General features: G+C 40.6%; 1 protein-coding gene across 2 annotated transcripts in view; it reads left to right on the top strand.

The window, feature by feature from the left end:
- The window catches only part of Snap25 (synaptosome associated protein 25), a 73,168-nt gene extending 52,124 nt beyond the window's left edge, over positions 1-21,044 (top strand). Inside the window, exons 4-8 of one of the 2 annotated variants that reach the window (XM_048455425.3) lie at positions 573-621; positions 7,537-7,654; positions 11,248-11,373; positions 15,081-15,225; positions 19,746-21,044. In XM_048455425.3, coding sequence (XP_048311382.1) covers positions 573-621; positions 7,537-7,654; positions 11,248-11,373; positions 15,081-15,225; positions 19,746-19,814 — 507 coding nt within the window. In that variant the 3' untranslated portion in view covers positions 19,815-21,044. Of the gene's footprint in view, positions 1-572; positions 622-7,237; positions 7,356-7,536; positions 7,655-11,247; positions 11,374-15,080; positions 15,226-19,745 lie in introns of both variants that reach the window. The other variant, XM_048455427.3, reaches the window with a different exon arrangement.
- The last annotated feature ends 3,516 nt before the right edge of the window (positions 21,045-24,560 follow it).

Here is a 24,560-nt window from a genome sequence, read left to right as displayed (position 1 = left end):
TCTCCACAGAGAAAAGTCAGAGAGTCAGTTTTCTTTTAAGCTGTGCTTCTCAGACTCTGGAAAGCCATACTCTTCTATGATAAACCTAAGCACCAGGACTCCAAGATTCTTATGATCTCCCATAGGGCATCCCTCCCCTGGCCGGTAACGGACACTTTTTGATCAAACTTACAAGAGGAAAAAAATTCAGCCTAGAAGACTGTGAAAATGTTGCTTTCTGTGTTATGAAAATTATAGATGTATTTACTTTCCAGACATAGAATTATTGTATGGTATTAACTACATGAATCCCGACGTGTACTCACTGTATTGGAGGACACAGGCCCACCTAACGGGGAGGGAGTACTACCTGTCTCCACATGGCCCTGAGAGTCACTGATGAAGCTCACCCTTTACTCGATGCCTCTGGTCCCTACCTAGCCCCTTAATGCTCTTGTCGTGTGTCTTCCCTTTGTTTCCCTTTGGTCCTTCTTCATTTTCCATATTTAAGAATAATTGTCTCCTTACTGATTTCTCTTTCTCTTTTCTCTCTCTAACTCCTTTTCAACTTTGCTACCATTATTGGAATGTAGAGTAAAGATGCTGGTATCAGGACTTTGGTTATGTTGGATGAACAAGGAGGTAAGTTCAGATTTTTTCAGTAAGAACAATTCTGCAACTGAATAAAGTTACAGTTTCTAATTTTTTGTGCACCCTCAGTGGCCATTCTGCATGTGTTATGTGTATATATAAGTGTAAGGGTTCTAGAAAGCGCATCTTGCTAATTTTCTTTTTCTATTGAATATATTAAATGTGGAGATGTCAAGGTCTTCTTCATGACTGAATTAATGATACAGCTGTCTCTACTATATACATCAAGATAACAGATTTTAAAGGCAAAATCTCTGTGTGTCTCTTAAAAAGACAATATTTTAGACAGTGTTGAGAATTTGCCCATTCTTCTTACCACCAAACTTTCCCAATAAATTTCGTTTTCTTCCACTAATATCCAAGTTATGAAATATAGTATATGAGGTTATGCATTTCCTCTGACCATCCAAATTTAGTATCTGAAAGTTTTGGTTTTCAAGTCATTACAGAGGTTTCCCCAGAATAACTAAAAATCATTTTTTCATGGGATATTTAGAGAGTAAAAATTTTAACCAATCATAATATTTTATCTATTTTAAAAGCATTTTTGGAAAGGCTAGGAGTAACAAAACTCAGAGAGTAAGGATGTTAATAGATCATCTCTACACATTGAGGTAGAAACTATATAGGCAATCCCATGTTTTTAAATGGACTCAAAATGTTTAGCAATATGGTAATATAATGTACATAATTCAAACCACAAGTTCTTTACCTGTTTCCATTTTGTGTTCTTATAACAATGAGATAATTGAACATTTTTATACTTTGCAAAGACATTGTAAAAAATTGTGACTGTGATTTTTTTTCCAGTAGCAAATATAAGAATGTAAAACACATTCCAGCAGGTCCGTAATAAACTCCAAGCAAAAATTTCAAGCTGAGAGAAAAATTGCCATGCTGATAGCCTGGCAATCACTTTTCTTAAAATGTAGAGAGCCTATGCATGTCATCAAAGGGAAAATAACAAGAAGAAAAATAGGAATAAGATATAAAACTTCACTTTGCAAGTAGACATGTAAAATATTGTCTCAAGCATCAGAGATAATGGCATGCCAATTTTTGGCAAATTGACCCAAAACTTAAAAATTGAAAATAGAAACACTTAATTTTCAATGGATGCTGTGGTCTGATACACATGTTATAAGGAACAATTTAATATTAACATCTTCAGTTTTGAAGTGCACCTATCTTTGACCAAAATATTCCATTCCTAGGAATTTTGCACTGTAGTTAAACATTAACAATTATGTAAAGAAAAATGAATATGCCTTACTTGTAGTTTTTTAAGACTAGGAATGATCTAAATATCTGTCCATGGGAAGATCAACTAAGTCAGCTGGGCTATGCCTGTGAAGAGATGTTCTGCCCTCAACACAGTGCATAAGTGTTTAATGACTTCTGGAGGGTTCAGGTTGGAGTAAGAAGAGAAGACAGAAAGCCATAACATTTGAGGTGTCCTGAGAAGTAATTAGAAGCATTAGAGATTTATTAGGGAATACCTATGACGGATGGAAATAGAAAGTAAGAGTCTATCATCGCTGGGTGTGATTGTAAGACCCTTTGGACTGTGATATGGGTCTAACACCTAGAAAAGGATCTGGAAAGAAAAGGAGGATAGAGTGGGAGGAACCCCAGACTAAAAATCTATTCCGAGAAGGTCTCAGCTAGGCTAATGGGGATCCCAGGAGCTAAGATTGCCACCCCTAAGCAGAGAAGAGAAGACCTTGCTGGGCAGAAACGCCGTAAACCTGGCAGCCCCACTATACCTAGGTATTAACCCTGTAGCATCTCGAGAAAGCATGACCTTAAATATGAATGCTATGCAGCCCATCGATGCAAAGCCACACCCTACCTCTCTGACAGGTTCTTTCCATTGCTCTCAGAAAGGGGCTTTTGTTTTTGTAATATTTATTTGCATTAAATTTTTTTCAAAATAAACATCAAATGATTGTAAAAACTAGGGAAAAAAACAATTATACATCAACCTCATCACTTTTCTTCCACTGTTCAAATTAGAGTTGGTTGAAATCCCTAAAACTAAGAATCCAGTTGAGTTCTGTTCTAAAGGTATTAAGAATTGCCGTAATTACTTTCTGGTTTGATCTGAGTAGCAATGTCTCAACTCTGGAATGTGGGGAGCATGAAAAGTTGTAGATAGAGATGCCCACATGGATAAGTGATAAACCAGCTCTTTCAGTTAGTAGTCAGCAATGCGGGGAAAGGAGCTTTCAGCCGCGTAAAGACTTGGGATAATGTCTTCTTCCTTCTCTATAAAGTACTGACATAAAGACATGATATGGAAAACAATAGACAGAGACGTGGAGCCTGAGAGAGAAAGGCTGAGGATGTAGCTCAGCTGTAGAGCTACAATGAGGTCCTTGCTTAAGGCCCCGGCATCGCAGATGAAGAGAGAGGAAGAGAGGTAGAAAATGAACAGCCTGCTTACCTGAATTAAAAATATCCTTGTACTTTGATGAAGAAAATCTAGACGTACAGTGTGCCAAAATCCCCATACATGTGCAAAAAAATTATAATTCTTAAATATGATGATTCCCACAAGCATCTAGCTATTATTACATTAAAAAAAGCAAAGGACAGATTTTTTCCCCCCACAGGATAGTGAATGTTTTCATCTGAACTATTTTGCAGTCCTCAAGTAAGCATATTTCCCATGAGAGTTTGTGTTCTAGCAGATGTGTAGCAAATAGCTCATTCTGACAAAAAATAGATAAATAAAAACTACAGTTGTAAATCTTCAAAAGTGGGTGATCTGGGGCTTGTCTGGCAAGGTACACATTCCATTTTTATTAGGAACTTAGGGCCTTTGCAAGTGACAGATGGGTGTGCCAACCACATCTTCCTTGCATCTTAAGAAGCCAATTTATTTATTTAATTTAATAAATATGAAATTAACAATATTTAATTCTGTTTGTGCAATGTTTGCTTGCTCAGATCAGTAACTGCTTTTTGATTTCCCTCCAACTTATGCTGTACTAATTTTGTCTATGCCTGACATCCAGAGTGTTAACCGTTTCTACCTCGCAGCTGCTCAAGGAACGGCAAGCAACGACCAAACTCCTGGAGAACTATTGCCCCTGCTGTGGAGGCAGGCCAGACCTCTGCAGGTTCTCCAACTGAACAGTCACACTGGGAAGGTCCTTATGGGATTCTTGTTTTAGACCTAGCTGTCAGGGGCACCAAGGAGCATGACTCTGGAGGCATATAGAGCCCTGAGACTTTTGTTCCCCTAAAAACGATGTCTCTCAAGACATCATATAATATAAAGCCTTAATGGCTCTATATTAACTTGATTTCTCTTATCTTTCAATTTCCATTTTTCTTGTTTCTTTTGTTAGTCTTTTCTGGGTTGTTGGTTTTGATGACTCAGTCCAGGATCTCTGAGAACGTACCTGTGATGAGCTCTCAATTAAATAGTAAAATCTCTGACTACTGCTGGCAGATAAAAGGCAAAAGGAAAGTCACTCTAGAGGCCATCCAACCATCCTAGAGTTAATGGCACTACAAAACAGTGTTTGACAAAATGCCTTACCCCTTCGCTAATCCACTCTCCAACCTCAGTTCAGAATGGCTCAGATTGTCCATTGTTGTAGCCAGTGTGGATATGTGGCTATTTCACTTTGTTTAAATGAATTTCACAGTGTTCATCAGCATTAAAGAAAATGGAAATCATATTAGGTAGTATCCTTTACCTGGATATTTGTATGAAGGTATACATACTAGGTAAAACAGTTACTGTCTTTTACTTTAGGACCAGACTGAGTATTCGAAGGTCTTATATTCCTCTACTTAAATGATAGTAGAAGAAAAGATGTCTAAACAAATCCCCAAGAATCTATCTTCTACTGGTGAATCTATCACAGAGATATCATGGCAGAAAAATAATTGTTTCAGTCTCTGCTAACAACATGCACTATTGTCTACTAGAAGACTGGAAGATACTCATGATGAAAAAAATTGTTCTTTTCTCAACCTCCAAGAATAAACACAAAGCTTAGGGAGAGAAAACGTAGTCAGCCCTGCACAATATACTATGAGACCCTCACAGATGCCGCTCTACACGGGAATGAAATGAAGACATGGATTCTCTCATGAACTTCCTGAAGAGTGCGTCATGGGAATTATTCCAAGGCTACCAAGTCTTAATGCGTCAAACATGCCCACAAGCATTGGCAACTCAGCGCAGTAAAGTTCATACTGTAGCTAGAATACCCGGACAAAATAGTTCTAGGCTTTTTTTTTTCCAAATCAAATTCAGCATCAGATTTTTCTCTTTCAGTCAAACATTTGCTGACAAAGCTGTAAACCATGGAAGAACGCAGTTTGCACAAGTGTGAATGTGAATGTGTTCATTTTTATCTTTCAATGGCCTAACTCATAGATGTAGCACTTAGGATCAGTCCACACATATCCATTACCTCTTATTCCCTAGAGGCACCAGAAATAAGGCATCTGAAATCTTGGCAGAGAGTCAGGATTTTTGCAGAAAGGAAAAAAGCGTAAATTCTTTTCTTAGCTAAGAGTAATGCGTCAGGAGGTACAGACATCTGAAGATGCACCCCTTCTGAATGTGCATTGCTGCCATTGTTTGTGCCCTACAGTGAATTTGCCCTTTGAGCCCAGGTACCTCCTTAAATCCACCCTAACACAGCGCTCTTCAAGCTACCAGCAACTTTTTTTCTATCTGTATGCATCATGGTTCTTCATTTAATGACATATTGACATATTGATAAAGGCATGAACCGTGTCAACCAAGACATGAAGGAGAGGAAGAAAAACTTAAAAGTTTCCTGAAAACACTGTGTCCTTCCCCTTATGCCCTAGTCCTCGCACTCGAGTATTAAATTTGATTCACAAATCGATTTATTATGTTCTTAAAAGGAAACTGGAGTTAAGTCATTAGTTTTAAAAAAAATCAAGTTTGGCATGGTTGTGCTTCCATGCGCTAAGGATGCTGGGCTATAGAGGAAGATCCTGTGTCAAAAAGTCAAATAAACAAACCAGCAAGGGAAGAAGGCAAGAGAAAGGGGCGTTCTCTCAAATATGAGGAAGGGAGAAAATTCTTCTTGCGTGTCAAGATTTCTGGGCCATCCCCGTCTCTGTGCACTCGACAGGAGAATGGTGCCACTGTCCCTCCACGTTGACCAAACACTGCAGTGTTTCCATCAGCTTCTGCAAAACATAGTAGAGGTGGCAGAGACCTAATCAGTGACAATTTCTTTTTTTTGCCTTACTGAAGAGAGCAAAAATAATCTTTTCGTACCCAGATTCATGCTGTCCCTGCTCGAGTCACCAGTAAGCCTCATTTAGCTCTCACAGTGACAATTTCCACATCACACACTTATGTGAAATTTTTTTTAGGTGATTGTTTAGGCCCTTGGGCAAGAAATGCGCATGTGTTATACCCTAGGCATGCCGTTGCCTCTAGAGGCACAATCATCAATGCATGCATGAGAATATAGACAGAAAGAGGAGTAGGGTGTAACTGGGTGTTATAATTAGACAGCCAAGACATCATATTGCACTTCTCCTTTAACGGTCTTAAAAGCTACTTGACAAGTCCCCTTCATTAAACTTGCAGCTACCCTAATTTGGTGACACTTTTGAGAAATCAATCAATTTGGTTTATGTAACCCTGGCAACCTAGAACAGATTCATTTTCATGAGTATCGAGCTGTGCTTCAGATGCACTGAGGACAGCTTTCCTTGCAGCAGTGACACAGTGCCATTCTATGTGCCAATCTATTGCCCCTCCTCCAAAGAGACGCACATTCTCCTTGTTCTCTGACCAGGTCTGTTGCTAGCAGGTCCACATCCTAGACACTAGCGAACCAGGGTAGAATAAAATGTCTTCCCCAGCTTTTGTAGCAAGTCGCTCACGGGGTAAGAAATGAATTGAAATGTTTTGCTTACAGTATTGATATGCTGATGTTGCCTTCTTTTCCAGCTCCTATGAATTAAATAAGGAAAACCAAGAACAGACCATTGGCCACCTTTGGCTATACAGCTACTGCTGGGGAAGAGCAGAAACTTATAACTATGTCTATTCCTGCTTACTGTTCTGTTGTTTGCCACAAGGAAGTAAACACATTCTATTTTCTCCTTTTATCTGATTGGGGATACTTAAAAACCAAAAGATACAGATATTTTGAAATTGGAGCAGATAATCTTCCTCGAAGCATTGAATGGGAGCCCCTTAAACATAAATTAACACCTTGTTTTTCTTTCTCTTGGTTTTCACTGGTGTCTAAATCAATACACTGCTGTTTCCCTGGATACGCAAAATCAAACAGACCTTTTGATCCCATCCCATCATGTCTGAACTGCAAACTATTTTGAGCATCGTTCTTGTTCATTTTCTTCCACCCATGTCTACTTAGGACAGCAGCAGCCGTCTACAGCAATGCATCCTCTTGGATAATGCATTGTAATCTCAATCTCTCTCTCTCTCTCTCTCTCTCTCTCTCTCTCTCTTCCTCTCCCTCTCTCTTTCTTTCTCTCTAATTCTGTTTCACATAGTCATTTCTCATGTTCTGTTGGAAACCCCAAAAAAATTCATTCCACACTATCATCCCTTTGTCCTAACCAGAACAACTCGATCGTGTCGAAGAAGGCATGAACCATATCAACCAAGACATGAAGGAGGCCGAGAAAAATTTAAAAGATTTAGGGAAATGCTGTGGCCTTTTCATATGTCCTTGTAACAAGTAGGTACTGGGTCCCAGCTCTAATCTGTGGCGTCCAGTTTTCTTTCTTTCTTTCTTTTCTTTTCTTTTTTTGATTTTTCTTTTTTAATGTCAAAGTGAATGTCTGAAGTTTTGTCTTTTTTTTCTTTGTCCTTTTCCATCTGCTTCATTCTGTGGGGATAAAATACTTGTGTTTAATCAGAACAACTGGAACGCATTGAGGAAGGGATGGACCAAATCAATAAGGACATGAAAGAAGCAGAAAAGAATTTGACGGACCTAGGAAAATTCTGCGGGCTTTGTGTGTGTCCCTGTAACAAGTAGGTGCTGCCTGCCTGCCTGAAGCTTTGGTTTTCCCAAGGCTCATCTCCAAGCCTTGACTAGCTCATTCCTGCAGGCTCATAGGCAGGATGAGCATGTGGCATGCAGAACAGATCAATACCGTCTCCAATGCATTCATCTCATAGCATAGATAATACTAGTGGGAGTTACTGTTGATGCATTAAAAATCAGGCATACTGCAGTGGAAGCCTCACTATCAGCAATTTTTATTGATGAACATTTCAACATTTTCCAGAAAGTGTACTTTGAGACAGAGGCACTCAGGGCACACTGTTTTCCTCAGTCCCAAGAATGAAAACTAGAGATTTAGAACAGACTTGGGGTAAGTGTGGAAAGTTAGAAATGCATGTATCAAGGTTTCATTTTTTTTTCTTTCTCAGAAATAAAAGAGACAGGCTAATTTGGCCCACGTAAGCCTCTGCAAGTCAAAGTGTGTGGCAGATTCCCTCTTGACTGTCCACACAGCTCCTGCATTTGGTCACGAGGTGCTATAGCCTCATCCGGTGCAAAGGCATCCTCCTCAGTGAGATGCAGTAGTGCCCGTCCCAAATGGGACCCAACCCCTCCAACTCTTCCGCTTGGAAGATCTGCCTGTACACTGGCTGAAATGTTGAAATGTGTAGTTTTTGCATGCACGACATCACAAAACATTTAACTGTTCTCAAGGTTCTGCAACGCTTTTTTGGAATGTAGCAGAAATGTGACATGTGGTTATAAAGGTTTGCAACAGAAAGAACCCAAAACTCGAGGGTTCCAGAAGATAGTTTCATTTGGCTAGCAGTGGGGGGGGAAATGCATGAGTGGATTTCCCAACATGCATTTGGAAAATTAAACTCATTACCTGATCTCCCTCTCCCCTCCCCCTTTCCCTCTTAAAAGAAGCCTTTTACCCAAAAGCTCTCCTGATCCTCGCTTTTAGAAATAGAAATTGATGTCATTTTGAGCAGATTATATGACCATTCACATCCTTTAAACTTTGAGGCTGATTTGAAATATCCCACTTCCTGCTTAGGAGGGGAGGGGCTCATTTTACCAATAAAAAAAAATCATCTTTTTTATAAAAAAAATGAATAAATAAAAGAATTCTCTACAGTAAAACCTGGCTAACTGGAATCCAGATCACTGGACCCCTCAGCTGCCCAAACTTTTGCCCCTTTTCTGATTTTAGCCAAAGAAAAGTGGTACAGGAGTAGTGGGAGGGGGCAGTCAGCCCAGACTTAAAATGTTTTGTTTTTTGGGACTTCTAGCTCATTTGCAGTGTCTTACATAGTCTCTATGCTACAATCCCAACCTATGAGGAAATTCATAAGTGACAAATTAGAGTTGATTTTAAAAGATCATCAGACACATCAATATAAGCCATAACTGTGGGAAGATTAGATTGTGCCCATATTCAAAGACTCCTAAAGAGAAAATTAGCTCAAAAATTTGAGAAAGATATTTACCAATTACCCTTAAAACAAATCCCCCCCCCCCCCCCGCCCGAGTCTCCTGTTCACTAGTAAAACCACAGAATTCTCCAAAATGACTCATGGACAAGCATTCCAGTTAGTCAAGATTTGACTGTAAACCCTTTTCAGAGCCAACTTACCCCACATTTGGAGTGAATTTCAACAGACATACCCCCACCCCTTCATCATTGTGTGTGAAGAAAGGGGGAAGGTAGGGCTCCTTGAGGAGGCTCCTCGGGTTCTGAAGAAACATGACCCCATACTAAATCCATGTATCAGTGGTCCCTAATACCTTAATTCTAAAGAGACCCTAATTGAGCTTCAAAGCTTGAGTGAAGTGTTCCCTAATGTGTGTAAATAATGCTTTAAAAACCATGTGTCACAACGCAGTGGCTGGTGGTGCCCTGGACTCTCTGGGGGCTTTGCCCTGTCTCGGCATGTTTCGAAGGACTATGGTAGATGTACGGCCGTAATGTGAGTCTGTGCAGCGTTGTTGGTGCAGTGGTTTGCCTTCTCTTTGGAAACGCATATTTCCCTTTCCTTTGACCTTGCCAAAGATGGTATAGCAGACATTTTACATAGCAGAAAACATCACAAAGTCCAAACAGCTTCTTGCAACCCAAAAGGGAGCCAATGGGGAGGTGGGCTGGAGAGACAAACTCTTGTAAATATATCGAAACTTCGTTTGGTGGCCTTGTACCATTCATGGAGTGCATCCATGGCCCTTTGGTGCAGTTAAGTTGTGACAGTAAATTGTGGGAGTTGGTGAAATCGCATTGGTCCATTTCCCAGTTTGTCACCATGGTTTCCTGGACCTCAATCCGCACGGATTAAAGCCTGTTTAAGAAATGGCTTTGGCCCTCTAGTGAGAGAAAGAAGAGGAAAGGGGAATTAAACCTTGGTGCCTTAGAATAAAAACTGTGAAATGGGACCAAAGGATGTATGTTGTTCTTGGACTCAATAGCATGTGGTTTCTACTATGCAAAGAACCTAGAAACATCTTTGATTGCCTTAAATTACAACACACCCACCAAAATATGCTCTATATGTTTCTATTGGGCACAATAGGTATGCCTGGATTTTAAGTTTTGTTCCAAGGCAGGTCAGAGAAATGTAGCCCATGGAGACCACACTTGTTCCAAACCACTCTCCCCTGTCATAACCCAGGATAGTTTAAAGTAGGAATCTGTATGTACACTACCCTGCCCTTTGGCCCAACCAAGAAGCTAATGAACTGCGTTTCAAATCATCATGAAGGCTATTACTGTCCTGCTAGTGCCTATTTCGAGAATGGTCAACTTCTGGAGTAGTTTGGCTTAAATGAGAATGCTTCACTTTCTACTCATGCCTGTAGCTGGTGCATGAAGAAGACACAGGGTGGGCTGGGGGTTCTTTTTTGGTGCTAGATGGCTTGTTCTCTCTTCTATTTTCCTGCATTCATTTCACTATGCTTCTTTTACTTTTTGTCTCTGTGGACAAAGGTTTGTACATCAACCCTGGATGTATGGTGACTGTTTGGAAGTACCGATATATTATCAAATTCGAAGCACTATAGAGGCAGCCCAGAGACCATCACCCTTGGCCAACCACCAATCCTTTGTGTCTTTCATGAAGCGTTGGAAATGTAGTTCACACATTCGTTGGGGGAAAATATATCAAGCAGAGATCGTTGCATGATAATGTGTTAGAAACTTGGTCAAGTATGTTTTTCTTCATGATTCTGTGTTACTGTGGTGTAATGTACACCCTCTACTTGGCAGTCTTGTTTTGTGTCTGTCTGCCAGTATGTTTTTCTGTGTTTTGTGTCTCAAATTATAACCATGTCACTGAAATAGAACTGAATGTTCTCCCGCTATCTTAAGTCTTATCCAATTAAACTATAAAACAAACCAAAGATAAGTCTTGACCACTGAAATTGGCTCAATTGAAAATAAAATACTGAGTAGCTGAGGCGTGGTGGTGGCCAACTGTTTGGGTCCAGATTATGATATATCGGTATTCTCTAATGCCTCAATTTAAAACTCATTTGCTTGGTTCGGTTCTTTGCTTAAAGAATTGGTAATTTCTGTGAGCTTGCTGCTCCACCCTGTGCTTTGTCACTCACCCAATTTTTTGCATAGGCTTAAATCCAGTGATGCTTACAAAAAAGCCTGGGGCAATAACCAGGATGGAGTAGTGGCCAGCCAGCCTGCCCGTGTGGTGGATGAACGGGAGCAGATGGCCATCAGTGGTGGCTTCATCCGCAGGTGAGTTTCCTTCATTTCTCTCTTGATGGATCACCAGCACTGAACTAGTTTACCTTCTTCCACAAAGAATTTTTGGGCTCCCTCATGGAGCTTGGACTAGATTCGTGATACCTTCACTGATTTCTCTAGTTTGGGGCTGGGCTATCACTCGAGGTGCATCTACCCACCTCCATGAGATCTTCCAACAAAGAGCTTGGATTTCTTCATGGGGATGATAGTGTGTCAAGAGGACAAGACCCAAAGCACAATGTCCTTCCAAATTGTGGTTTGGGTGCTATTTGCCAGAGTGTCTCTAGCCAAGGCAAATCCCATGAGCACATCTAGAATTTGAGTGGTTGTGGAAAGGCATTGGATGACATGGGCTTACTTTAGGCAAGCTGATTAAAGAGACTGTTACAGAGGCATGTTAAACAACATGAGTGATGCAGCGTTTATAGCCTCGTAGGAGCACGGAACTGTTACCTACCTCAGGAGATAGGAGCAAGAACTATTACCTGAACCCAACAATTATGACTACAAAAGGGTACTATGGTAGTGAAAGGTAGTCATAGGCAGAGTTGGCTAGAATGAGCAAGGGAAGGAAATGCCCCAAGCCCTGCTTCTCTTGTCCTCCAGTCTCCCTCAGTCCAAAGCCCATTGGAAGTCGAAGCAAACAAAAATGCCAGCTTCACAAGGCACAGAACACAGAAAGTCAAAGAACTGATCTGAGTGAAAAAAAAGAGAGAGAGAAAATTAGATGTACATTAGCCACTTCTTTTGAGATCTAGAAGCAAACACTAATTTGAGAATCTATTTAATATCTACTTAAACTTAAATGCCGATTTTTAAAATCTCAAGTTACATAAATCAGCCAATAACTCAGCTCTGAGAAAACAACCAAGCAGGAAAACAGCCAAATATTTTTAATGAAAACGGAAAGATATTATATTTTCGGACCCCCAACACCAGTCCATTCCACACTATCATCTCTTTGTCTTAGCCAAAACAGCTTAATTTTGTCAAAGAAAGTATAAACTATAACAATTAAGACATATTTAGATGACTACATATATAGGCCAGTGATTCTCAGTCTATGGGCAAACCTCTGTCTCCAAAAGTATATACATTATGAATCATAACAGTAGCAAAATTACAGTTATGAAGTAGCAACAAAAAGAGTTCTATGGTTGGGGGTTTCAACATGAGGAACTGTAGTAAAGGGTCACAGCATTAGAAAGGCTGAGAATCACTGGTGTAGACTGTCATACCAAAACTCAACATAGGTAAGAGTATGTATGCCCTCATGACTGTCTACCCTCAAGTCATTGTCGTTGTTGATCAACCAGTGCTGCTGGATTCAAATGTGATTCATAAGGCGTAGGGTCTCTATTTGTACCTGTAACCCTATAGATTCCTATTCCAGTTCTACCTCTAAATGATTTTGAAGAAAGTGGTTATATTAGTATCAACTAGGGGCATGCAGGAGGAAGAAAGGGAGAAAGGGAAGGAGGAGTGATGGAGGGACTAGTGTCTGTACCAAGTACACAGCAACTGAATCCACACGGCTTGACCCTGACACAAGCAAGTGCCTATGATCTGTAAAGCTCGGGGGATTTTGCTGTGTATTGGGACCAGAAATGATGACACACAAGAATTTGTTCATTGTTGATGATCATTCAAATGAAATGTAAATGGTAGGAGGTGCTCTCTTAAATTTTTTAATGTTCTCTGGCTTGGACTAATATATGTGTTAGTGAAGCCAGGCGTAGTGGATCAGGACTGTAATCCCAGCATTTAAGAGGCCCAGAGGCTCAAATCCAATTTGGGCTATATATGGAAACAAGGCTTCAAGCAAAACAAAATGTACAAAAGAAGAAATAGGCCAGTGCACTCTGGGAGTTGCCGTGGGGAAAGGCGTTTACCCCTCCAGTTTTTAGCTCATTACTGTAACTAGTAGGAGGATTCTGTAATTAGTGCCTTCTATTTGCAGTGAGATGCCTTCTGTTGGCAATAGAGTACCTTCTTAACCTTCAAGTTGGCCTGTGGAAAAAGGTGGTAAAACGCTTTGTGAACCAGCTCCTGCCCTTCCGTTCCTACCCATTCAATGGAAGCCAGCAGATACACATTTCTCTGCTCTGAAAGCACCTGTTCCAATGCCCCTGTCCAACCTATGACCTCACATATGTGTGTATTAAAATGATCCGAAAAGTGGTTCTCTTTGAATCTCTCGGGAGTTCCCAGGATCAAGAGCAGACAGGTTAACACTGATGTCCACACTGATGCACGTCCCAAGGCCGCAAAGTGATCAAGCGCTGTGGTTCTATACATCATTTTCTTTTTTCCATTTACAAGTTGAATCTTGGAGATTTGTGTTTCAAAAACAACAAAACATAGTCACTACATAATTCTGCCTCTATCCTCTGACCTGAAGTCCCTCAGAATAAATGATTTTATCTTCACAAAAATACAATTAAGGTATGGGGCGGCTTGGAAATGGCTCAGTGGATAAAACGCTTGTCACTCAAGTGAGTTCAGATGCCCAGAAGCCATGTGAGAACCAGATGTAGCAGTGTGCATCTATCATTCTAGTGTACCTGTGATGACATGGGAAGTGGGCTGGAGAAATCCCGAAAGCTCATACATGACATTACATGGTGATGAGCAAGATGCTCTAGTACACATGCTAGAAAGAGGCTGTCCTCTGAATTTTACATGGGTACCATGGCACGTACCAGGATTCACACATGAACACACACATACACATCTCTCTCTCTTTCTCTCTCTTTCTCTCTCTCTCTCTCTCTCTCTCTCTCTCTCTCTCTCTCTCTCTTTCTCTTACACACACACAACATAAACACAAATTAAAAATAAGTAAAATAGGCTGGGTAATGTTGGGTCATGCTTTTAATCCCAGTACTCAGAAAGAACAGCAAGGCAGGTTTCTGAGTTTGAGACCAGCCTGGCCTACAGAGAAAGTTCTAGGAAGAACAGCCAGGGATACACAGAGAAATCCTGTCTGGAAAAATAAAAGTAAGTAAGTAAATAAATAAATAAATATGAAAGGCTAAATAAATATGAAACACTAAACATGGAGGAATGAGGAAATGATGTAGTTTTAGAAATCATAAAATTAAATAGATATATTTAATTTAATATAATTTAATGCCTTCTTTAAAACTATGAAGTCAAAGCAGGGGGAGAGGTGCATACCTGCAAGATTAATACTGGGCAGGATGAGGAGGGTGAACCAAGATCTCCACCTGCCTTGGCTTCGTAGCCAAATGTTATCAGAGAAAGATAGAATTCAAAGCTCCCAAATACATTGTTGCATATTTATGCAAAATATGCTCAAAACACAGATTTTAAAATTACATTTGATGTAAAGGCATGTTGGTATATTGAATAAGACTAAGATATCTCCTTAGGTAACTGTAGCCTTCCCACAAGCTTTATTTCTTTTTTTTTATTTATTTATAAAAATTTCCACTTCCGCCCCTCCTCCCAAGACCCTCCCTCTCCCCCCACTCCCTCTCCTCCTCCCTCTCCAGTCCTAAGAGCAGTCAGGGTTTCCTGCCCTGTGGGAAGTTCAAGTTCCTCCCCGCTCCCTCCATGTCTAGGAAGGTGAGCATCCAAACAGACTAGGATCCCAAAAAGCCAGTACATGCAGACGAAACAATACCAACTTTCTTCTCACTCTCTGTCTTTCAAACTTGCTCTTTGGCTCCCAGGGTAACAAACGATGCCCGGGAAAATGAAATGGATGAGAACCTGGAGCAGGTGAGCGGCATCATCGGCAACCTCCGTCATATGGCCCTGGACATGGGCAATGAGATCGATACCCAGAATCGCCAGATCGACAGGATCATGGAGAAGGTGAGCCCACAGCTACCAGGTGGTAACTACCAGTCACCGTTGGGACGGCGACCTCCAGGTGCACTAGCTGCTGGATGTTTCACCCTTAATCTCTCAAGGCAAAAACATGGGATTCAGCAACAGAACTAGAATGAGGATTAGAATGTAGTTTGGGTTTTGATTTATTGCAGTGCTGAACATTGAGTATAGGGCCTTGGGCATGCTAGAAAAGTCCTCCAGAGCACACAATTAGATGCAGTGAAGATTTGTCTAAATCTCTCCCATGTCAAGCATGTGCTGGGCATTTAGAACACATGAAAATGAGACAAATCATATTCCCACAGCCAAGCCTAAACCATGAAACTGCTCACCGTAGAAATCAGACATTAATTCTCTTTCTTTGCATTTTCCTCATCCCCAAGACTAGCATGCTGAATATTAATTATAATCTTTAAAACTGTTCAAATACCAACAGGGGGAGATGGGTACATTAAGTGTTTAATAATGATTTTATGGGTATAATTTCTGTCTAGCTACTCTTATGTTGTGTGTTTATTCTTTGTGAGATCCTGAAGTTCTTAATATGAGATTTTAAATCTCTTTTATATTATCTTTTTCATTGCCAGGAGCAAAATGGGTTAATTTTTAATCTTTTAAGTCACAACGCTAAGTAGTGGTTTCTTGGTCCCCAAACATCCTTCCGTACCTTGGAGGGAAGAAGAGATAATATTGTTTCATATATGCTCCAGATAAGCAATATCTGACCACCAAACATGGCCTGATCAGTAATGAGCCTCACTAATGTCAGAGCTGGCTGGCAAAATATTTGTGCTTTGCTTTTGTCTGCAAGTTACAACATGCTTGCCATGGCTTAGCAGCTCTGGCTATGATAAAGCTTTTAATGCACTGAGAGCCAATGGATTTTAGAATCGTATTGAAAAGTTCAAAAAATGCTGGAGCCCATGCCGCCTGACCAAAGCCATTATCGCCCCCAAAGGAAAAATGAACAAAGAAATAATTGTCGAGCTGTTTTCCAGAAGGAAAAGCAATCTGAGAAATCAGGAAGTGCTTGTTTTCTATCCGTGGACCAGATTGACTCAGAAGCAAGCAGACAGCTCAACAAAGAAAGCAGGGTTCCAGAGAAGAGAGGGTTTTACTCAGATAACAGGGTCAACCTTTGAGTTACTGGAACTTGAAAGAAAGAAACATTTATTGCTCCTGGAAAGGCAGCAGAGCCCATCTTCTGCTCCCTCTGCCGGTGTAGTTCTCTAGTGTGGCGAGGACTTTCTGTAGTAAGCCTTGCACTGCAAATGAAAAATAGCTTCTCTGGTTTGCATCAACCCTAGACCGCTGAGTCACTGAGTTAAGGAGAAGGGGCATAATTGCCTTTTAGAAATTAGTTTGATCAATATTTGAAATAGAAATTCTTTCTTTTATCCCCCACATCACAGTCTGGACATGATTAAAACAGATCTCATTTGAGCCCAGCCCATTGTGTTACTGTGCTGCACCATCATTAACCGGTTTTACCCTTCTCAGGGATGCTCGGGTCTCTGCTAACTATATTCGAAAGGTTCTGCATGTATAGGATTGAGTTAAAACCACACAGTAGGCAACGCAAAGAGAGTTTTCCTCTCTCCTGACTCCATCAATGATCTTCACCCCACTTTCAGCATCACTGTCTTTTCCCATCAGCATTTGGGTTGAGAGTGATGTCTGGCAAGTTCCAAACAATAAGAGTTTTCATATATTCTTAGGGATTTATAAGAAATTGTTTCATGCTCTTGGTGATGGGTGCTTATATGTAGTCTTCCAAAGTTACAAACACCCAGTTGTTCCAGAGAACTGGAAATTAGAAGTAAGTTTCTAGCCTATGCTTTCTGCAACCTGGTGCTAAAGGGATAATGGAGGTGTTCAAACTTCAAGGTAGAGTCCGTGGAAGTAGATGTGTGAGATGCGGGCTGGGCAGCCCTCGACATCTTCTGTCAGTGGGAAACACAGCACCCGAGAACTAAGGCGGTTACTTCTAAAAGAGATCTGCTGTTCACCAGCTCTGTAACCTGAAAGACTGGAGAACAGCTTCACCCTGGAATGTGAATTATCTGGTGCAAATAGTAAGCACACAGTTCTAGATGTCTGATCTGGGCCAATACACCACCCGCCATGAAGTTGAGGACTCAGAAAGATGGACTCCTTCTAACAATGTCTGGGTTCCCTGGTGGATACTGTGGCCTTTTACAAAGGGAAATCATGTAGCGCATATTGAGAACATTAGCAAGCTTAGGATCCTCTAAAATCAAACATGAAAACTGGGGTAGGGTAGCCTCCATTAAACAAATAAAAAATCTACAAGCACATAAGTACAGTGAATGTAGAAGCATTTTCCAAGGGACATACCTGAATGAATATTTTGTTGTTTTGTTATTATTGTTATTGGGGTTTTGTTGTTGTTTGTTTGTTTTGATTTTGATGTCTAAAATGTGCTATTTCTTTTATGAAACGTAAGAAAGATTGTAGTACTTTTGTGTCACGTATTATAGACCTGAAATTTGGATTTACTTCAGGGAGAACTTAAAAGCAAGTCACAGACACCCACTTAAGGTGTTCCAGGTCCACCCTGTCTTTGGAGACCATCCCTGGAATAGCCTCTGCTCTACCTAAATATCCTCAAAGCTGCCTTGGGAAGGTCAGGCAGTGCATTCATAAACAAAACGGTCTCCATTTGCCTTCAGAAAGGACATTTCTTAAAATGGATTATTTTCTCACTTTAGCTTTTCTGTTTTCAGTCTAGAAACAACACAACTCAATCTAAAGGAACATTTCAAATTGGTCTAAGCTAGTAATTTTCCTTGGCACCAACGTATGATTATTCCTAACACAGTTTGTAGGTACAGAAGAAGAATTTGGGAACTAAATAAAATTGGAGAGATTATCCATTTTCCAAATGAGGCTCCTGGGAATCTCATATATGTGTCTATAATTCAGAATAATCAGGACAAATCAGTGTTCTCTCTTATGATGTAAATACTCATCTTGAAGCCAACTCCTGATTAACCAAACAGATGGCAGAGAACCATAGCCAGATAATTCAGTTGTAAATAATCTGGAAATCTGTTCAACTTTCCAAATTTCTGTTTGAATATGGATGACTCCAGTATCCTAGGAATTTACAAATTTAAATTGAATATAAAAGACCCTACCTAGTAGAGATTGGAAAGTGGAGAAGTAGATGCGGAGCCTGTGGCCAGTGAGTGATAACGCTCATCAGAAAACTAACTCTGGTGTCCCTGGACCACCTGGGGGCTTTCTCCTCTGCCAGACTATGGAGTTACAAACAACATGACCACCTGTGAAAGGAAAGAGCAACAGTCTCTACTTGCTGACTTACCTTTCTCCATGGTCGTGGTCATGGGAACAGTTCATTTCCTAAGGTTTAAAGGTCTAACCTTGTAGCATTCCTGGGTTTCATGGTGTATATACAGTAAGATGTAACCCAAAAAGTGAATAGGTTAATCCCCAGGCCAAGGGAAGCATAGTACAAAATTATGGCAATTGTGCTTCTGTTAAAGGTAAACTTGTAACCAAACTCATGGAAGTGAGCCTTCAAAAGGGCCCTTGAACATTGCTGTCTTTAACGACAACATCCTCTTATGTAGGGCTGTCCCAACAGGAACGCCAAAGGAATATTGAATCGATTTGCTTAAATTATATTTTTTTAAAAAAGGAAAGTGGTATTAAAGGCCAGTAAATAACTTGAACATGCCAAATTTCAACTCAATAACAATAACTGTAAGATATGGCACAATAAGTACTTAATCTTAGGACTAACATTTTTAAGGTCCATTATATATGTATGCTCAATTAATACATCACAGGAAACCTCTGTAGTGGAGTAAGTTACAGTGTGGTTTCTGAATCCAGGTTGCTTACATTTTGACTTTCCCTAAATTACTAAGATTCTAGACAGTATTTCTATCTGCTTTGCTTCTTTACTTGGAAAAAGTAGCAAATGATCATATGCACCCAATGGCTAGTGTCATACAGGTTTAATGAGTAAAACGCTGTTGATGTCACGCTCATTAGCACTATTCCTTACCATGCCCTTCTTGTAGACAAGAAAGTTGAGACCTAAGATGCAATTGGCTCAGACAGACTCTGCTGGATAAGTAGGCCGAGAAGGATCTAGCAAGTGGTAGCAGTTCAGTTCAGTCGAACCGATAGGACTGCTTCCACAGGTCATTGAGTGTTGAGTACCTTTTCAGCATAGAAGAAATAAATAAGCGTGTCATCAAAAAGCAGATGCTATTCAGTGAGGGAAGTGGTCAGAAATCCAAGTCAAGTTTCCACCTGACCTTGTCCACTTAAGGCCAATAGCAATGATCTTAGCGGGGTGGGGGAGGTGGGGGAGGGGAGGTAAGAAAAAGGTGATGGTTCTGGATGGGGGAAGTTTCAAGGTTGTTTCACAAAACAAGAATTTGAGTGGACCAAGGCAGTGAATGGGACTTTAAGGAGTAATCTAAAACTTCTCTACTCTTTTCTAGGCTGATTCCAACAAAACCAGAATCGATGAAGCCAACCAACGCGCAACAAAGATGCTCGGAAGTGGTTAAATTTGCGCTCCTCCTGTGCTCTCCTCCAACTGCTGTTGGACAAGAGAGCCCCTTCATGCTTTTCTCATGGTATTACCTAGTAGGTCTTGCACACACACACACACACACACACACACACACGCACACACAATCGCCCCATTGTAAGTGTCCTGTGTGGTCTGTCAGCTTCCCAATGATGCTATGTGTCTTTTGTTCTCTCTGGCTCTCTTTCGTTCCAAAAGTTGTACATAGTAGTCATCCGATGGCTCTGATTCCCAACCGAAGATGTCTTGGGTCTCATTTTTTTCTTTTCTCAGTGGCGTTTGCTGAATGACAACAATTTCGGAATGCTCGATGTGCTGTTGATTCTCTCAATACACAGTATTGTTCTCGTAAAACTGTGACATTCCACAGAGCTCCTGCCACTGTCTCCTTTCTTCGGGTGTCAGGCTCTGAATCTTTCCAAATGTGCTGTCTTTGGTTCCTCATGGCTATTATCTGTCCTTATGGTTTCATGATTAGACAATGTGAAATTACATAACAGGCATTGCACTAAAAGTGATGTGATTTATGCATTTATGCATGAGAACTAAATAGATTTTTAGATTCCTACTTAAACAAAAACTTTCCATGACAGTAGCATACTGACAAGAAAACACACACAACAGCAACAATAACAAAGCAACAACGCATGCTCAGTATCAGGACACTGTCAAGATTAAGTCATACCAGCAAAACCTGCAGCTGTGTCACGTTTTTCCTGTCAACATACAGACTTACTGGCCATAATCATCCCCTTTTTCTTTTTTTAAACAACAACAAACATGGATTTGACACACCATTTAATCATTTCTAGCAAAACATGTTTGGCATAAACTATGTGAAATGGGTGTAATATAGGATTTGTTTGCTGCTTTTGAAAGCTATGTTTTGGAGACAACACTCTTGCCGTGGAAGGTGTGAAGATGTAGATCTTCGAAGTCTGCCTCCTGTTGATTACTATTTCCCTGTGGTTTGTCATCAGTACAATTCTTTGTTGCTTAATCTAGAGCTATGCACACCAAATTGCTGAGATGTTTAGTAGCTGATAAAGAAACCTTTAAAAATTATATAAATGAATGAAATATAGATAAACTGTGAGATAAATATCATTACAGCATGTATATTAAATCCCTCCTGTCTCCTCTGTTGGTTTGTGAAGTGATTGACATTTTGTAGCTAGTTTAAAATTATTAAAAATTATAGACCCCAGCTATCGGCTTCTGTCTGATATTACACTCATCCTGGAAGACAAAGTCTACATGCTCTGTTCAGTTGGTCCTAAGAAGCCAGCTATATTTTACAAGGACACTGAGTATAGAACTGAAGATGTTCCATTTCAACACAATCCCAATGATGACACCCAACTTGCCTTCGTTCTTAAAACCTGATCTAGATCTATGTGAGATGCTGCATCTATTTACATGTTCTTCAGAGAGTCAGCACCGTGGTTATATCTCCTTTGGCCTGTTGTGGCTCATCATGCTTTGGGCACTTGTAGACAAGTTCTTAAGAGAGAAGCTGTCCTTGAGTCTCTTCTAACTACTCATTTGCCACTGTTGTGGTTCCTGACACCACCACTTCCACTCCACCACCTCCTCACCGAACACTCCTTTTCCTTTTCCGACTGCCTGTATCGCTTCATTATCTTAACTGGTATGTCTATCCTCACCAACTTCATCATCACCTTGATAATATATAATAAATTATATACATATGAGTATATATTACACACACTATAATCACCTCCATTACCTCTGACCCTGTCACCACAGTAGCCATCACCACCTGTCATTTCCTCCACCATCACTTTGCTCCATAACCCATAGTAGTCTTGCAAGTGTATTTATCCAGGTTGTTGGTGGTGGGTGGGTAATTTCCTTTACTCAGGAGTCTCCCAGGGGTTTGATGAGAGCAGGGAAGAAGCAGGGGGAGCAAAGATAAGTTCTTGTCAGAAAGCATTAGCAGGATTTTAGCCTCTTCCACAGGAGCAGCAGCAAGAACACATCTTTTTCTTAAAATCGTGGTAGTGGAGAGGGTGCTAAAAGACAGAAGAGGTGATTATGTACCGCATATGTCAGAACTGACGGGGGGGGGGTCAATATTCAGGCTGTGCAGAATGTGCCAAGCGCCATCTGTTCTCAGCCAAAATGAGTGGGTTTTCACAGGAAAGATGAGTGCAGGCAGTTTGCTTTCAGATGGTCTGGGTAGCATATTTGCTTTGACAATCGCATGCGTCCAGGCTTGGTTTTCTTGTAGTCATCTACTTCTGGCTAATGGAGGATGGACTTCCCAGGGATGACTCTTCATAGATAATATAGCAACCCAAGAAATGTATTAGTAATATCACAGCAGAACTCTGAAAAGGCTGGCTCTCCTTCCTCCATTCAGGCACTGGCAAATACTCTTACACAAGCTCAGAGGTTGCCCCTGTATCCTCTTGGCAGGAGGTGTTCTTCTTGACTAAATGGTTGTGAGTTATAATGTGGGAGTGAGGGACTGAATCCAAATCCTCTGGAAGAGCAGCCAGTGCTCTTAGCCACCGAGACATCTCTCCATCCACCTCTTCTCCCTCTTTCATACCCTATAAAATACATATTCTGTGAGCATCAACCTTTTACCTCCCAAGGCGCTCCAGCAGGATCCAGTGGTAACTCACCTGATGCCAATCACTTGCTTAATGACTGCCCTCACTTCTCTTCTCCTGCCCGTTTTCATTGCTGTTATCTCTAGTTTATCCCTAGAATAGGTTTTAACTAGCTTTCCCCAATTTTGTGTCACTGTCTCATTAGCAAGTTGACGCTTGTGCCAACAGTAGAGGAAGAGAAGATAATGCATATTCTGTGTCCATCAGACACGGGAAGCTCTGTGCTTAGGGCTTTGTCTCTTCTATGTTGACTCATTAAACTGTCTTAAAACTGCAAACTTGGTATTGCTAGTCCCCTTGTGATAATGAAAACATTAACTTTACTTGAACAAGGCATAGTTCATGATAAGGGGTGATTCAAACACATGGCTCTAGAAGTGTTTGGAAATACATTCCAGGGTTGTGCATGCCTTTGTTGCTTCAGCAAGCCAGGAAATTCCAAGAGACACTGAACTCCTCGAGCAGCAAGAAAGACAGAATGATGGATTCTCAGGAGATCCTTGAGAACCTCCTTTTCATTCACATGCTGTAAAAACCACTAAGCTTTATTATGATCTGGGTCCTGTCACAAATATTGTGAATATAACAGTAAGAGAAAAGTGCATTTAGGAAAAATTATTTATTTATCCAAAGTAGTTCTATGCCTTCAGATAGAGACTGTAAGAAAGGATGGGGTGGGATGGATGAATAGACGGCTCCACTCCCCTGTTGTGGGTTCTATGCTGCCTCCCAGGATTCCTCAGCTGGATCAATCTCTAGTTGTTCATGTGGTAGATTACATGATATTGATCTCTTTTTTTTATTGGCTGCTGTTTCTTCATCTCCTTTCCACAACCCCACTCAAATAAACTACCTGCCTTATACCTATCTGGGCATCCCAGTCTAGGGAAATTCCAACTAAGATAACCCCTTTCTGCAATGTGTACCTGTCCCATGTATTTCCCTAAACCCTGATTTGGGGGAAATGTGCTTTCTTTCACCTACTTCATATTCTGAGTCCATCCTTCTTCTGTGAAATGTACCCATAGCACTTAAACCCTGGCTTTCCTTAGTGGAGAGCAAGACACCACGTGTCAACTTCTAAGACTGCTGACGTACATTGCGTTCTTGAGGGAACTCCAATCTTATGTCTCTCCACCCGCATGTGTCACTTTATTTTCCCACAAAAAAACAAACGAAAATTGTTTTGCAGAAGACATTGTGTTCCCTACTACCCAGTAGTAAGTTGCAAATGAAATACTAAGCCACATGAAACTTCTGTAAGTCCCATGCTCATGTGTTTAAGCGATATAACTACAATAAATGATACTCTTTCCCCCTATTTCATGGGGTAGATAGGAAGATCTAAACCTTGAAAATACCTTGTAAAGCTATGTGCCACCAGGTAGACACAGCGACACTCCTGCATATTCTGTTGATATACAATCAAGGACATCAGGAGATAGAACCAGGTCTTTCTGGTCACTTCTAATCAGAGAATCTACTCGTCATTGATATGGGCATATGATGTTTGCCCAAGATTTCATTTAGCTGTTGATGAGTTAGTTTTATATCTAGGATGTTCCATGGCCTTATCAGTTCCACCAGAACAGCCCATGGATTTCCACTATCTTAATGGATAGTCAGTACGCTACATTTTCACCAGTAAAACTTAGTCTCCGACTTTCACCCAAACAGCATTAAAGTAAAATACTGCTTTTTCCACCATTCATGGCCAAAATCAAGGAGCAATTTATTATGCTGCTGTGAGACACAAATGGTGCCACACCATATAGTTGTTTCCAAATACAGCCTAGAATCCTTTCTTTTGCCAATACTATAAATGATACAGGAAACCTGATTTGAGGCAACATGATCTGAGGAATACAGCAGAGGCTAAGAATTCTTAGCAATTGCTATATAAGAAACCGTACCTTAAAAATATGAAATAATTTACTTAGCTCTCAGTTCTTTGGTGTGGTATTTAGGTTATACCTGGCAAAGAGTTCAAATCTTGACTGGTTTGTGACTGTGCCAACTGTGGACCCACTGGGCAGCAATTGACCATCTATTGCTGAGGCTTCCTCTGGTTCCATATGGCC

Source organism: Myodes glareolus, chromosome 10 (genome assembly GCF_982192425.1).
Source record: "Myodes glareolus chromosome 10, mMyoGla1.1, whole genome shotgun sequence".
Classification (NCBI taxonomy): domain Eukaryota; kingdom Metazoa; phylum Chordata; class Mammalia; order Rodentia; family Cricetidae; genus Myodes; species Myodes glareolus.
The sequence above is the reverse complement of the archived record's forward strand: the minus strand, read 5'-3'. Positions and strand labels throughout refer to the sequence as shown.